The 16994-nt window shown below is 42.0% G+C and overlaps 1 protein-coding gene across 7 annotated transcripts in view; it reads right to left on the bottom strand.

Annotated features, from left to right (window-relative positions):
* ZNF236 (zinc finger protein 236) overlaps positions 1-16994 on the bottom strand; it is a 107282-nt gene that overhangs the window by 43536 nt on the left and 46752 nt on the right. For all 7 annotated transcript variants that reach the window (XR_014790193.1, XM_084850028.1, XM_084850033.1 and 4 more), the window contains 5 exons: positions 16665-16868; positions 15458-15602; positions 13349-13609; positions 11776-12029; positions 3736-3837 (listed from right to left, as the gene is read on the bottom strand). Coding sequence is in view for 6 of the 7 variants with exons in the window: in XM_084850028.1 (XP_084706154.1) it covers positions 3736-3837; positions 11776-12029; positions 13349-13609; positions 15458-15602; positions 16665-16868 (966 nt within the window). In the remaining variant the exon portion in view is untranslated. The remainder of the gene's footprint in view (positions 1-3735; positions 3838-11775; positions 12030-13348; positions 13610-15457; positions 15603-16664; positions 16869-16994) is intronic.

Below are 16994 nucleotides of genomic sequence, written 5' to 3'. Positions count from 1 at the left end.
GAAGGTCACTTACCTTCAGTTTGCCTTCTTTTCAACAATGTTCTCCACAGAACACAATTTGAAGTTTCCTTTAAAAGCTTCAATTAGCTCAGAGCCATTCAAATTTTGAATTTATTGTATGCATGCATGCGTCTAACAGGTTGACCCAGCTCCCTTTATCTACATTGGTATCACAGGTCCTACAACCCTATCATAAAAATGCAAAACTCAGCAGGAAAGGTGGTAGGTAATGTAAGATGTGTGTCTGTTTGTGCCCTAATCCAAGGAAAAGAATAATCACATACCAATGGTCCCCAGCTAATTCATAGTCTGTGCCACACTTGTGCATCTAGAATGTAAAATATTATTTCCTCATCTTGCATAATGTAAGTTATGGAAACAACTCTATATACAGAAAAACAAAGAGCAGTCGCATGATGACTGCTGCCCACTGTGGCTTGTTTAAGCCATGGTGAACTGTGACAAGTGCCAGGCAGTTTTTGAATATTCAAGCTGTGGCCACACCATGTCATGTCTTCCAAACCTGGGGACCATGGGTTATGAGAGGGTTAAACTTAGCTTATTTAACCCATGGTGGGCTGTGGTGCATGCTGGCAACCATTTTGAATATTCAAACCACGGCTGCAGCTTGTCGTGTCGTCCAAACCCGGGGACCATGGGTTATGCAAGGATTAAACAACCCTCACATAACCCACGGAGTGTTATAGGGTATACTAGGGTTGTTTAATCCTCACATAACACACAGTCCCCAGGTTGGGACAACACGGCAAGCCGCAGTTGTGGCTTGAATATTCAAAATGGCTAGCACACACCACAGGCCACCATGGCTTAAAAAGGAAACCCATGCTTATATGCTACAGAAGCCACTGGTCCCATGGACTTTAAGACACTTTAAAGCATAGAGAGGTAAGTATCTCCTTAGCCTCTCATTCTTTTCCAAGTTTGGCTCTGAGTTTTGTGCATGGGGGTCATTACACATCACAATGGCCTCGTTCAGATGATCAAACCCAGGTGTAATAAGCCACAAGATGAATGAGCTTCATGAACCTGCACACCCCCCCTTTGTCCCCACTTCGCTCTTCCCTTTGTGTGAGCGGGAAAACAAGCTAGGAAGCAGGGCCGGCCCTCCTATGAAGCAGAATGAGCCACCTGCAGCAGGCACTGGAGTGGGAGGAGTGGTGAGCTGCACTGCTGCCCGCCCTGCCTGCATCAGGAAGGCCCACTGCCTCTGGTGGGTGCTCTGGAGAGCCCCGCACTCTCCTGCCATGGCATTTGCCACAGAGAGAGTGGCCGGCGGGGCTCTCTGGAGTAGATGCCTGGCCTCTGTTTCCCTTGTTGCATGCCACCCCCTTAATTTTGCCGCTGCCACATTGCCTCTATGGAAGAAGCAGCCACAGGGCTCTCTTGAGATCTAGATGAGCTCTTGCGAGAGCCTGCATCCACTTCTTCCATCCCCATGGCTCTCCATAGAGCTGATGTGGCAGCACAGGTAACGGGAAGGGGGATGTGATGCAGCAGCAGCAGAACATGTTCTGTCCCACCTAAGGCGCCAGGGCTGCTAGGAAGCCACAGTTAACCACAGCTCCCCATTATGTCTGAATTGGAAAATTGCATGGCATTGCTCAAAGAAATATTAAAAGTGATGCCAAAGTTTGCTTGATTCTGTTTTAATTTTTTCGCAGCCTGAGGGACTAAAGAAGGTTAGATATATCTGAAAAAGCACAAACATAACATTATCTCTCATTTTGCAAACTCTGAAACTTTGGGAACTGTGGACTGTCTAAATTTCATTTCTTTAGAAGTCAGAGAACAAAAACACCTCCTTTTAATGTAATCCCTAGCATTTCTGAAATAGAGAGAATTGTTCAAATAGGAACTGCTATGGCAAAAGTTTTCTTTTTAAAAAAATCCCTCATCTTTCATTATTTGCATCTGTACAGAATTATTACCCAGGTCCAATGAATCAATCCCTGTCCCTCCTGAGTGCAAAGCAGAAAATTAGCATACCCTGAAACAAAACATTATGGCCAAAAATGTTAATAAAAAGGCTAGAGATGTAGGCAATGAAGTTACAAGCCATAATATTAACAGGAATAGAAACAAAATGTCAATGATTTTGTGTGTGCACATAGATAGGTGTTGAAGGGGGGGGGAAGTGTGAGAGAGACCTCCTACCATTAAACCACAACTGATTTCTCTGATTCCATTTCATCTTAATGGCATCCTGCCACAATTAAATAAACGTTGAATATAAAATGGTATGCAGTAACTGAGTTCATGTTCCTTTTTGTAAATCATTGCTTTGCCTTTCTTTGTCAGTTCTTAAAAGCTTTTAAAAGTAGAAAGCTGAAATGTTTAAAATTAGAAGATTATCAAAAAGAAAAACTGATGCATTTCAACACTCTCAATATTGGCAATATCAGTTTCAGGTAATAGAAGATAATGGTACTGACCTACACTGCCAACATGAATTCTGGAGGGCAATACAAGAGAATAGAAGCAAAGGAACTCTAGTATAGTTGAAGGCATTTCCACGATTTCTGCTGATTTCTCCCTCCAGTGGCAGCACCCCACACCACATCCCATGTTATTCCTGAGTATTTCCCTAAGGAATCCAGAAAGTGATCCTCAAGCTTTTAGGAGAGGATTTAAGGGGTAGTAACAGGAAAGAGCAGCAGGACAGTCCCAATCTAATCCACAACCCAATAAAATATTTCACAAAGAAGAAATTTCATATGAAATCAATAAGCAACAGTCATTGCTAAATATAATATAAGCTGTAAGAACAAAGGTTTAATGTAACAATGTCCGGGACTTTCATTTTCCTATCTAACTAGTAAAAAAAGGCAACTGCGAAGAATGAAGCACATATGCAGACAAAAGGGAGAGGGTCCACCAATTTAAACACATGTATCCATATATATATATCTATATATACCTACCTGAAATTCAAAATTTCTGAAGGGCTCCAGGAACTTCAAGAAAACTTCAAAGTTTGGGAAATCTGTAGAGGGCATTCCAAGTAGAATAGAAATCTTGTACAATAAAGATTTTAAACCATGCTTTGTCTAGCATTATTCAGTAACTTACATTTCTATGAAATTAATACCGTACGACAAAAAAATGAAATGTTTTCTAGAACAATATAATTAAAACTAGGTTCATCATCTGAAATGAAGAATACTGTGGGGTCTCATTCTAAACATAGAGGGCTGAATCTAGACTTGCTTTCATCAGAGTTCTGCTGGTGCTGGAGGAAAGCGGTGGTAATTTCTGCAATTCCCCTTTCCCCCTACAGTCCCCAGCTCTACCCCTGACACTGTTCTGAAGGGCTGGGGAACGCTCTGGAACAACATGGGAGATACCACTGGGGACTGCAGGAGGAAGCAGAAATGGTAGAAAATTGCCACCCTCCCCACTTCCTCCAGTGAGAAGCCTCCACCAGATTCTGGTTCCATCCATGAATGGAAAGAACCCTACTATTCATGGAGGGACAAGTCTGGATCCAAACCAGTGAAAGCAAATCCTGAACCGGTAGTTTCCCAAATTAGGATTTAAAAAATTAACAGGCTTTCAAACTGTGGTAATTTTGTTTCACATGCACTGACCTCTTTCTGTACACATTATGATATTTGGAGACTACTACCACTGTAAGGCTGAACATTGCTGAAGCTTCTAAATATACAAAAATACTGAGTGGTCCCTCTGAAAATTACTCTTTATATTTTTACTAACCTTGTGATAATCCTTGCTGGTCAAATGACTGCTGTGCTATAGTTTGTTCTTCAAATTGATTTATGTTCTCTTGCAAAGCATGCTGGGATGTCACAAATCTACCTGAAATTAGAAATATAAAGTCAGGGAAAAAATTAAGTAGCTCAGCAATCACAAAGATCTGGAGAAGGAGATGTGTGTGTTTTTAAACAAAATTTAAAAATGTGACTGGTAAAGTTCTACTGAAGTGTAGCCAGTTGAGCAATTAATCTTGGAACTACCTAGCGCCTATCAGGATATTGCTTTTCAGGGGAAATCCTAACCTGATATGAATTTGAGGAGTGTTCATTTCCCTCCCCTGGTTCTGCCTTACAGGAAGACATTTCTTACAGGAAGCGATGTAGTTACTTTAACACCCTATCTCACAGACACCAGTTTCAAAAATCCCTATCAGGGACCCTAGACTTTAAAGTAAGAACCTTGAGAAATACCCGGGGCTTTGTCTGTTTAGGCTTCGGAGCTCTCTTGAGACACAGATGGAAATAGGGGTGTGCAATATCAGCACTGCAATCAGAAGGCGGTGTGAAGCTTCTGTTCCAAGCCTGGTATAAATAAGACTGTTGGTCACTTACCCGTAAAAGGGATTTCTTTGTGCAGGTAAAACAGTACATCAGGTGGGTCTTATGCACTACCCCACCTTTGAAGTTCAGTTTCCGATGACAAACTCAGGAAGTACTAGGATCAGTGAGAACCGCGAAACACAAAAAAGAAAAACAGGACATCTTGCACTCTTTGCAGACAGGGCTTGGAAAGACACCAAGTGTGACAAAATAAGAAATTTAATCCCCACCAGCGGAAACAGCCATAACAGAATCTGAATCTAGGGTGTGGCCCTGATGTACTGTTTTACATGCACAAAGAAATCCTTTTTACAGGTGACTAATAGCCTTTTCTCATGTGCATGTAAACACTACATCAGGTAGGACATACTAAATGTCCCATGTAGGGCGGGGTTCAGCAAAGTAGTAGCTGCTTAATAACTGGGAAGGACGTGTTGCAAGACACATCTTCCAAAGGCTGCTTCAGCAGATGCATGTAAGTCAATCTTGTAATGTTTAACAAATGTGCTAGGATTTGCCCATGTAGCTGCCCCACAAATCAGTGCAGAAGAGCATTGAGGAAAAAAGCTGCTAATGTTGCGGCTACTCTTGTAGAATGGGCAAAATTTTGGTAGGTGGAGACAATTTTAGGCAGGAATAGGCTATGGAAATACACACCTTTAGCCATCTACTCAGAGTGGCATTAGAAACCTTCCGTCACAAGGAAGCAGGATGGAATGACACAAACAGGGAATCTGACTGCTGAAAAGTTTTGGTTCTGCTGATATAAGCCTCAGGGCCCTCTGACAACAAGAGAATGCCATTTCATTTCTGAGGGGTGCACAGGGGAAGGACAAAAAGTGGAAAGAATTAGCTCTTGTTGACAATGAAAAGGAGAAAGAACTTTAGGACGGACAAAGGGGTTAGTACGGAGCACCACTCTATCTTTATGGAATACACATAGGTGTTTATCCACAGAGGGGACATTAAGTTTGGAGATCCTTCTGGTTGATGTTATGGCCGCCAAAAATAAAACCTTGAAAGAGAGCAGTCAGAGAGATATTGATTTCAGGGGCTCAAAGAGTGGCTTCTGAAGTGCGAGAGTACTTTATGGAGATCCCAGGAAGGGAAACGGTACTGAATTGGAGGTGACTTTTAAAAAGCTCTGAACAGGAAGTGTATAAGAAAAGGATGAGCACCCATGGACCTATCTGGGTTTCTTGACAAAAGAGTAGATAGTGGAATCCTGATGCTTGAGCACATTAGGCTTGAGACCCATAGCCAAACCGTCTTGCAGAAATGCTAAACAGTCTGAAATTCTGGCTTTTTGAGCCCCAAATCCTTTTCTCAGTACACAGAGAATATCTTCCATGTACTCTGGTAAATTCTGAGTATAGATGGTCTCCTAGAGGCCAATAAACTCGATTACTGTGGGGGAGAGGTCTTCTTTGGCAAAATGGTTTATTTCAATCTCCAAACATGTCACTGAAGCCATGCAGGGTTTGGCTGAAGGAGATGGCCTTGAGATAATAGGTTACCATGCAGAGGGAGAGGCTATGGAGGAGCTGCTGCCAGATTGATCAGGTTGGGAAACCAGGGTCTCCGTGGCCAAAAAAGAAAGCCACTAGAATGAGTCTCGCCTTTTCTACCTTCACCTCCACAGAATCCTGGAGAGAAAAGCGAGCAGTAGAAAAACATACCGAAAACCTATCTGCCATGGAGAAGACAGGACATCCATAATCTCTGCTACTGGAGATGCATAACGGGAGAAGAACATGCTGACCTGGTGATTGGCTTCTGATACAAATAGCTCCACCTGGACTTTCCTGAAACAGGAGACTATCTTTTCGAAGATTTCTGGGTGAAGCATCCATCCTCCTTGGTTTAGTCATTTCCTGCTTAGCCAGTCAGTTTGCATATTCTCTCCCCTGCTTAGATACTCTGCACAGAGGGATTCTAGGTGATGTTCCGCCCAAAGGAAGGAGTCCACCTCCTTAGAGGTCTGAAGACTTGGTTCCTTCTTGATGGTAGATGTGTGCCTTTGACATTGTGATGTTGTCTGCTTGGATGAAAAACAATCCGAGAGGAAGTACTTGCGGGAAGTGTTGAACTGCTGGTCTGGTCACCTGGAGTTCTAGTAGGTTGATATGAAGCTGCAACTTCCCCGAGCACCAGGTTCCTTGAACCATTCTCCCCTTGCACAGAGCTCCCCAGCCAGAAAAGCTGGCATTTTATATAATCACTGTTCTTTGGGGATCCTGGAGGAGGACCCTTCTCTCCAGAACAGGACGGAGGAGCCACCAGCAGAAAGAAGCTCAAAAAAGTCCTGGACAGATGAATGTTCAAGTGACACCTTGAAGCTATATCGTTTTGGAAAGGAAGAAGGGTTGATTGTAAGGGATGAGAATGAAGTCTTGCCCAAGGAGCTACCTGGAATGTTGACACCATGAGTCCCAAAACCTTTGTTAGAAGCATGAGGTCAGCTGACTTCTTGAAGCAAATCAATTTGACTGCAGCTTGAATTTTGGAGAACCTCTCTGGAGAGACAGCCATGATCCCTACTTGTGTGTCTATTAAGGCCCCCAGGTGGAGTATTCAGTGAGAGGGAAGCAGATGACTCTTTTGATTGTTGACCAGAAAACTGAAGTTCTTGAGACATGCTAGGTTGACTTGCAGGATGTCCATTGCCTGATGCCAAGAGGCTGAATGGATAAGAAGCTTCTCAAGGTAAGGGTATACTGAGATCCCTTGCATGTGAAGATGTGTCAGCAAAGTGGCCATGATCCTTGTAAATACCCTGGGACACAAAGCTAGGCCAAAAGGTATGGCTCTGTATGGAAAATGGGACCCTTCAAAGGCAAAATGGAGGTAGCGCCAATGGTTGAGGAAGATAGGAACATGGAGACAGGCTTCTCTGATGTCCACTGAAGTCATGAACTCTCCTAGGCAAAGAGCTTCTTTGATGGACAGAATAGTCTCCATCCGGAACCAACGGTAACAGATGAAGTGGTTGAGAAACTTGAGATTCAAGACAGCTCTGATGAATTCATCTTCCTTTAAGACCGTAAAGAAGTGAGAATAGAGCCCTAATCCCTTCACTTCTAGAGGCAACGGTTCCACTGCCGTGATACCTAGTAGAAGGTGGATGGCCAATTTCACTATCTCCCTCTTGGCTGGATTTGCTGGGGTTGGTGATGGGGAAAAAAATGGGGAAGTCAAGATGTCAGCTCCAGATGCAGACCCAAGCAAAGAGGCTCCAGGACCCAACAATCTGAGGTGATGGCCAGCCATTTGTTGGTGTACCCGACAAGACGACCGCCCACCAACAAAAGGTTTGTGACAGAACTGGTGCCTGTATCCCCTTGACATGGTAGATGAGCCATATCTAGTGTAGAAGTTCTGTTGGCCTTTATTTCCTCTTCGGGAACAAGCCCAGGCGGAGCAGGTGGACCAAACATCTCTCTCTTGCCCAGAGGCTTTGGAGAAATAGAATGGCTGGCTGGTTTGGTAAGGATGAAAAGATTTCCTAAATAAACACCTTTCTTCCTTCTTTCTTGCCATGGGCATAGCCTTTTTCTTATCTTTTGATTCAACTAGGACATCCTTTAAAGCATCATCCCCAAAGAGCTTGCACCCAATGAAAAGCTCTGATGCTAGGTTGGACTTCGAAGGAGGAGCAGATTCCGAATGGCAAAGCCAAAGGAGTCTCCTGGCAAACACATCAGCTGCTAGCAATCTAGCAGAGAACTGAGCCACATCTAAAGAGGCACCAACATTAAAAGCTACTGCCCTAGAGACCTTGAGAAGAATCTTACGTAACCTGGCTGGATCATTAAGTGCCCAGTCTAACACATCTTCTAACCACAGGAGAGAATGTCCGGCAAAAACTGATGCTGAAGCTGCAACCCAAATAGACAGGGATGCTGCTTCATGGGCCTTCTTTAAACCAGTATCCAGCTTGCGCTCAACTGATTCCATGAGCTACACATTCGTATCTTTCGGGTGAAGAGCACAATTCACCAGAGCGACCACAGCTGCATCAATAAGCAGGACTTTAATTTGATCCATAATAAGCTGCTCTAAAATGTTTGTAAGCAATAACAATGGATTTCTTGTGCTGCAAAGGAGAATTCAGCTCACTTCTAATCACTTTTAGGATAAAAGCAGGCAGCTTCACCACTTTGGTCTTGGGCTGAGGATCAGGACAGATAGCTGTCATCCTAGAAGTAGAGGGTTGAGGAGCTTCCTCTGAAGGAATCAAATCTAAGGCTGCCATAGATTTACATAGCACAGGAAGAGAATGGGAGTCCTGGAATAGGTGATAGGAATCAGACCGCTTGAGGTCAGACACCAGTCCACTCCTCTTCATCCAGGACAATTAAGTCCGCATCATTCTCATCTGGGTTAGGTGAGTCCAGCTTTGGGTTGGATAGTTTCTTTTAACTTCCTCCTAGGCACATCATGAGGATCTGGATATATATGAACACTGTCTTGAGCTGGAGCTGAAGGAGCCTGCTGTGACATTAGGAGAGCGCCAGACAGCTGCACAGCATTTCTAGATGTAGCAGACATAGAAAGGATTAAAGACTGAGAATGAACCAAGGCATCCTTAGCCAAGTCAGCTAATAAAGCCTCCTTCAAGTGCTGTAGCAGAGAAGGTAGAATTTCCAGAGAAACTGATTCCCCCAGATTGCTGCCTATTCGTAAGGGACTGACAGGGCTTTGGTGGGAAAAATCAGTGGGCCTGGAGGATGATGTCGGTGAACCCCTGGAACTCTTCTGGGGAAGACTGCATCAAAAACAGACTGCCCAAATTTCCAGCCAAGTCTGCCTCTGTCATCAGAGAGATCTTCATCTGCCCTAAGGCTCCTTCTGGACAACCTGTGGGAGGCAGTATAGCAAACGCTGGGCTCCTGCGTAAGGCCAGGCTCCCCTCTCCTTGTCCTCTTCTTCCTCCTCCTCCCAAACTCTCAACATCCATACCAGCCAGGGTTATGTTGTTGCAGGCACTCAATCTTGCTCTGAGTCCTGCTGAGGAAAACTCCCAAAGGTGGAGAAAAGGGAGCTCTGGATGCGATGGAAAGGCTTGCTTTTTCATAAGCTGTAGATGAACAAGCCGCTTCAGCATGAATGCGAGGAGGGTCAGTAATGGCCGCCATTATTGCCTTTCCATCGCTCACAGAGGCCACATGGAGGCAGCTTATGAAGAGCCCAAGGAGACTGCTGGGTGAGGTTTATGAGGAGATTTGCAGGCAGAAATAGTCTTTCCTTTTGCTTTCCCCATAGCAAGCAGCAGAGCTGAAGGCACAAGGGGGAAAAGGCTGGCCAAAGTGGAGGGGGGGGGGTGGAGATGATGATGAAGATAGCTGACAAGAATGGAGAAGCTGTGGTGGGGTGTTTTTTTTAACTGTTTTCCCTAAAAGGAAAAGAGATTGGGAAGAGGTGAAAAGAGAACAGACAATAACACATGGACATGCAAAAGTTAGGGAGAAAATGGAAAAAACAAGCCTGTGTCAGAAGAATGCAGAGAGGTGAATCCACAGCTACTTCAGTCAGGCAAAATCGCAAAACTGAGCTTCAAAAGCGGGAAAGACAGTTAAAAGACTTAATTGGAGCAGTGATTTTGCCTTTGACCACTAGGTGATGCATAAGACCCACCTGATGTACTGTTTACATGCACAAGAGAAACTAGGAATCCGGCACTATGCTCTTGTACAGTAACAGAACAGCACTTTCTGCCTGCTGCACTTCAGTCAGCACTTCAGGAGAGAATCCATAGCTCAGCTGTTGAGCATATGCCTGGAAAGCTGCTGCCAGTAAGTTTCAGCAATACGGGGCTAGATGGACCAATGGTCTGACGCAGGATAGGGCAGCTTTCTGTGTTCTTATGTTCCTAGTCTTCAGCTCCAGCAACTGACCTCAGGGTCTCTAGCTCCATATCTGAACTTAGCTTGAGCCTGAGGCTGTTCCCCTTCTCCTTCTTTCTTGAGATAGGTAAAAGAGATACCATGTTCAACTAACGAGATAAAGCATGGAACTAATGTGATTTTCTCCTGGCAGTGAGAGGGAGGACCACACAAGAGCGAGAGACCCTTACCAGGTTATTTCTCCCAGTAAGCAATGTCTGAACAGGCTCTTTTTATGCTCACTTGTCTAGTACTGGCAAGAAAGAAAATTGTTCTCTGGTATGAATGTGCAAGTGTAGACCTGCAAAACTGCACCGAATTTTTGAAGTGATACCCCTGCCTTCTAACATTACTGGACAGCAAGCATACCGGAGTCCATCCGTGAAGCATTTCCTTATTGTCTTCCTGTCTAATACTATTTTCCTATCTAATACTTATTCATGGTAAAGAGATCTGAATTTCAGCAGCAACAGTTATCACCATGTAATTTGTTTTTTCTCTTTTCCTATTACTAGCTTAAATCAATTAAAACTGCCATATTGATCAAAATGAACAATCCAATCTAAGTTCTGTCCTACTTGAAAAGAGATTACATTTCAAAATGAGGCAGCTTTCTTCGCCTTAGCTAAAGCGGTGTGCTATTACTGCTTCATACACTAGGCTCACACAAACTGCATTCTCCCCATTTGTCTACCCAAGGGAGCCATAAAACAGCTTAAAACACTAACAAAATATTTGTGAGCATGTACCTGTAAAATTCAGAGGCTGTTCACACAAGATGCTAACCCACACTCAGTGGTTGAGTGTGGGTTGTTTTGAACCAAAGGTTATTTGTTGAACTGTAGGTTAGTGTGTTGTCTGAACACTGCACATTTTCTACAGGGTGGGTTATCATGTTGTCTGAATGCAGCCAGTATGGCTTGTTAACCATGCAGTGTGGTTTGTTAACCACCCTGAACAACCCAAAAAGAAACCATGGGTTATCAAGGTGGGTGGTTCAAGAAAATAAGCTACACTGCATGGTTAATAAAACACCATGGCTGCATTCAGACAACACGCTAATCCATGGTTCAGCAAACAACCCACAGCTTAAAACAACCCACACTCAACCACGGAGTGTGGGTTAGCGTTTTGTGTGAACAGCCTCCCAGTTTACAAGAAAAAAAATAGGGAGACTACAATCTGAAATTGTAGTATAGAAAACTGGAAGCTGGGGGCCTAGAATGGGCATTTCGGGCTACATATGGAGCTTAAAAATTAACCCATTATGAATATGACCATGGGTGGGTTTTGTTTAAGTGTATGCAATATTAGCAGAAATCTAATTTAGTGTACTTTTGCAAAATTCAAAAGCAGCACATTAAGCCCAAATACAAAGTTGAAGGTTAGTACTGACTAACAGACTGACTTTATTATTATGAGTTGGATACAGTATAACCTTATCACAGAATAAATTTGAAATCAATGGGACAACTTAGTCATGACATTTCAATGCAACTAAGGCAGGACTTAGTTGGGATCCAGCCCTATATATTTTGTATGGTTTGAAGATTTACCTTCATCTTGACTTAATGGTTGATCAGTCAATTGTGGCCTCAGACCTGTTTCCTCTGTGTCTACAACCTGCTGCTGGTCTAAGTCTAAAATCGCTTCTTGTTCTGTTGCGACTGCTTCAGTTTGCTGCAGCTCTTCACTTTCAATCTCCACTTGCATCTGAGTAGAAACATGAATGCTCTGTTGATCTACTGTTGTATCATCAATTGAAGCAGCTTGCTGCTGCTGCTGCTGCAACTGCTGTGCAAGCTCATACCTGAAAGAGGAGGAAGAAATGTCTCTTGCACCGTCAAGACATGAGACGAAGCTAGGAATATTGTTTAGATACACACCTCTAAAATCATCAGGATAACTAAAGCAGTGTAGCTTTTTTTTTTTTACTAATCTACTTCCTAAATTTCTTCAATTACACCAAATTTGTAACATAATACTAATTACAAAATGATGATGACTAAAGAAGCTCAAGAAGGAAATACATTAATAAAACTACATGATATTTTGAAATCTCTACATAACCAATAGCTTTTAATAACAGGAAGCCATCTAAGCTGGCAGGCAGAAACATCCTGACTTGTCCCCACAATGAGAATAATCACTGAACATTGTAATACTTACCTTGAAATAACTGTTTCATCTTTAGTGGCTGGATAGTGTATACATGAACAAGTGGAGAACCACAACAATTCTTGGACATGATTTTTGTTAGTAATATTTTTCATTTAATGACCTTCGGCCACAAACCACAAACACATTCTCCAAAAAATACCATTCAGACAACATCATACATATCCTCCACTCATATGTACACACTTGCACAAAGCCTAACAGTTAATCAGTGCTATGAAAGTGCGGTCTCCTTCATATAGCTTTACACTCTATCCCACAAACAGCACACTCCCTCTACTGTACTAAAGCCCTTTGTGGTAGCAGTTTAATACAATTCAATACAATTATTTTCACTCTGTACTCTAGTAAACCCTAATGTTTTGCAATGAGAAGATCAGTATTAGCAGACAAGCTTCCCTGAAAGACAACCTGTCCACCATTATTCATTCTGACGCTTCGATACACAGCCACAGGGGAGTGCCCCCTCTCTGCAGCAATTAGTCTACTAGGTCTGTCCTGTGTGAACAGACTATACGCCTTAGATCCTTTAGCAGTTAAAACATTAACGGGTATTCTATAGCACCAAGCTATTCAGCCACTGACAGAACAGCGTGAGGCTATAGTTCATTTCAATCAAATGAAACCAGGATTCTTGCAGTTAAAAATCTAGGGAAGTTTGAAAGACTGTAGCTTGCATTTCTCCCTGGATTTTTATGTTTCAGTCCTGTTTTGTTTTTCAAATTGGCCTAGCTATTATTTTTCTACAAAATTTTGTTGTGTTAAATCTGACCCTTCATGCCACTGCAGTCAGTGCACCTAATCACTCATCCAAAGGCTTACTTTTAATTCATTGACAGACCCTTTAGAATTCCAGGAATAAGGATGCTGATTCCCCAATCAAAATTGGTACCAATATAAGTTCAAATGCTGAATCCTGTAATGACTTTTCAGAAGTTAAAATATACATACCTATGAGTTTTCATGTGTTTTTTGCAGTTTAATGAGGTTTTGAATGTTTTTTGACAATATGGACACATATATGGCCGAAGGTCATTATGGATGCCCATGTGCCTCCGCAGACTCCCGCCAGTTGTGAAAGCCCCATTGCATATAAGACACTTGAAAGCTTTTAATCCAGTGTGGGTTCGAATATGTGCTTTCAGCACTCCAGCAGACACAAAACCTCGTCCACACTGGGAACATTTGAATGGTTTTTCACCAGTGTGTGATCTTTAAAAAGAATAAAATAAAATAAAAATCAAAGAGTGACAGAAAGGAGAACAAATACATACTTGGTTGGAGATGTCAGGGTTATAAATTATCAGAGGCAGGGAACAGACAGACCATGACAAGACTGCTCCCAAATTTTATTGGGCAAAATTGACTGACGATTTTACTACACACTAAGGAGTGGACCAGCAACAAAATGTTGCAGTGTGTAGTGCTTCTGTTGAGGGTACAAAACTCTCCATTCCATTCCCTTTCCCATCCTTCCACTTTCCATTTCTCCTGGCAATAGTTAGAATTCTGTGCCCACCAAACATGCTCATTGGGCTGTTTTGAGGCCATCCCCCATTAGGGCTTTTTTCCCCCAGGGGAGTTTTTGTACTTATGCAAATCTTGGGGCTGTGCCAAGTCTGCGGATACCTCCTTCTTGCACGTGGATTTTGCTGTTAATAAGGATAGACACTCAGACAATGAATTCGCTATTAATATATGTAAGCAGACAAACAAAAAACTAACAAAAATGTTGCACTGTACCCCTGGTATGTATGTGTGCATGTGTGTATGTTTTACCTGAGTGTGTGGCTGAGGTGACTGGGGGAAAAACAAGAGTTAGAAAAGGGATTCCTGTCTTTGATACTAAGTTAGATCTTATTTCATGTGCAAAAAATTATTTAATATATTTTGGACGTTTAAAGTGCAAACAGTCTCCATGCAGCTCAATGAAGCATAATGTTTTTGAAAATAACTAAGTGCTTGATTTGGTCTGTGAGATTTGAAGGGACAGTTTAAGAGGACTGATCTTTGCTGCAAGGTTTGGAAGATTTTTTAAGTAGGGATTCAAACCAGCATCAGCGCCACCTCTGACCTGCAATACCAACAATGGACTAGATTGCAGGGCTGCTAGTGGAACTGTTCACATCCTTGATGTTATTTAACCCACAGTGAGACTATGGCATGTGCGGGGTGTGTGTGGCCACCATTTTGAATATTCAACCCCTGCTTGAGGGTTGTCATGTCGAGAGAATCCAGGGGCTGTGGGTTATGCAAGGGTTAAACAATCCTTGCATAACCCATAGTCTGTTTTGTTTAACACTTGTTTAACCCATGCTCGCCAAGTTCACATGACACAACAACCCCCGAGCGGGGGTTGGATAAGCAACTTGGCTCCCATGCGCACGCCGCTCATAATGTCATCCAGGTTCCAAAACTCTTGTGCGTGGGTGCTTTGTTTAGTGCAGGGAACCCCTGAGGAAGGAAGAATTTTCCAAAACGTTGGGCAAGCTGGCACAAAATAAACTGGCACCTGTGTAATCCTATATCACTTTCGTTGTTGTTGTTTTGGCTACTTTGGGTGCCTACCTTTTGTTGGCTACGTAAGCAAAATCCCAAGAAGGCTCAAACTGGTATCAAAAGAAATGAGTCATACTAAATCACACTGTATAACCGATTTATTTTAATCTATAGAGGACCTAAATTAAATCAATTCAATAACCATTAACTCTCCCGTGTGACTTAATTGTAAATTACTAGCGTAAGTATTTCAACATTGTGTTGCTATTAATTTAAAGTTTCTTGCAAAATTCTCTAAGCTCCACAGTTAAAATAATTCAAAGGAATGTTTCAATTATCATTGCTTTTTAATTTGTGGGTGTTACGCTACAAGTGTGTTGATACCTAACCTAAGGTGAGTTGGTGCACTTTCAAAACCTATTTTTTCTTTGCTGCTGTCAGGAAATGTGGGAACTGTTCATCATGGTTTGTGTAGGATCTAAACTACTGGCTGCTAACCACCTTTGCTGTTCTTTAATGTTTAGACCATTTTAAACCACCCTCTTTTTCTCTAGAATTTACCGGATATGTTGTTTAAGATGGCAAGACTTTTTATACGCTCTGTGACAGTAATAACATTTGTATGGCCTGTCTGCTTCATTCCCAAAATTATTATTGAAGTAATTTTGGAAGAATTGGCTATTCCTTGGGATTGGTTGGATAAGGCCTGAGGAGAGAGAAACAAAGAAAGAAAAAGATGGATCACTGGATACTATGCAGAAGGTTTCAAGGGCAAAAAAGGTAACAAAGCTCACATATTCTCTCTCCTAAATAAAAGTTAAATAATTGACGTAAACTATTTTCCCCCAAATTATATCCTTCCTGAATACACATAAAATACTCGTAGAAAGAAAGAGACTACTGTTCACCATTCTTTCCAAATTATATGCTTTTAATTCCACAGTAGTTTATGTGAATGGTAATTTTTTTAACTTTTTAGCCTTAAGAATATCCCTGTGTGTCCACCTTAGGAGATCACTTAAAAAACAGAGAGTTAACATGTTCAACAGAAGGTATCAACTTAATTTCACAAGGCCTAAGAAACTTAGCCATTACTATGCTATTTTAAATATTAGGTAGCAACAGGTTAACAGTTAGGTTGCAAGCATGGAATATTTCCTTCTGTACATATCTTCTTGCATGAAATTTCATAAGTCATTATGCATCTTCCAGGCTGTCACAAAATTACATGTGTACAAGTCTGATATATTCCAATGGAATTTATGTGAACCTAACTTGTGCACATACCGAGTGTATTTTATCAGTCAAATGCTAGAGGTCATAACACTTCTAGTGCAACAGCCATTGCTCACTATCAAAATGCTTCTTTACTGGATGAATGGCTGAGAGGACTGAGCTACAAAAAAGCAGCAAGCCTAAAGAGAACATAACTTTAACTAGCAATGACTAGCAAAATACATTAAGGGTGCAATCCTATGCATGTTTAGACAGAAAAAAGGCCTACAACTCCCAGCATTCCTCAGCCATCTGTCAGGGATGCTTTGACTTAGACTCCTGCATTGAGCAGGGGGTTGGACTCGATGATCTTCTAGGCCCCTTTCAACCCTACTATTCTATGACTTTTTTCTGTCTAAACATGCATAGGATTGCACCTTTAAAAAGTGTCTTCCTCAGGCATTCGTTTGGACAATTGGGCATCTTGCTTTCCTTTTTATTATAAATCTAATTAGGATTCTTTACAAGCAAAATCACACTGTAATCACTTTACCTAAATCTGTGATGAGGATAGGCTCTTGCAAAGGAATATCAGGTACTGGAACACTGGTCTTCCCTATTCGAATTTTTGCAGGTTTACGCTGATGTCGCATCTTTCTTAATTCAGTATGTTTAAAGTGAGAGGCAATGTGCGTCTTTCTGTGACCTGAAGTTCGGAACTTTTTATCACAGTGTGGGCATGCAAAAGGTCTAATCCCTAAAACAAGAGATTAACATCTTAATATTCATACTTCCCAAATAAACTTATCAGGACATTAGCAAATGGTGATATAAACACACAGTGGATAATTTTTAATTCTCTGCATCTCAAAAATTAGACAAA

The sequence above is a fragment of the Heloderma suspectum genome, chromosome 4, assembly GCF_057233095.1.
Source record: "Heloderma suspectum isolate Gila_16-S chromosome 4, 16-S_ref, whole genome shotgun sequence".
Taxonomy (NCBI): Eukaryota; Metazoa; Chordata; class Lepidosauria; order Squamata; family Helodermatidae; genus Heloderma; species Heloderma suspectum.
Note: the sequence above shows the minus strand (reverse complement) of the source record. Positions and strands in the feature narration are given on the sequence as shown.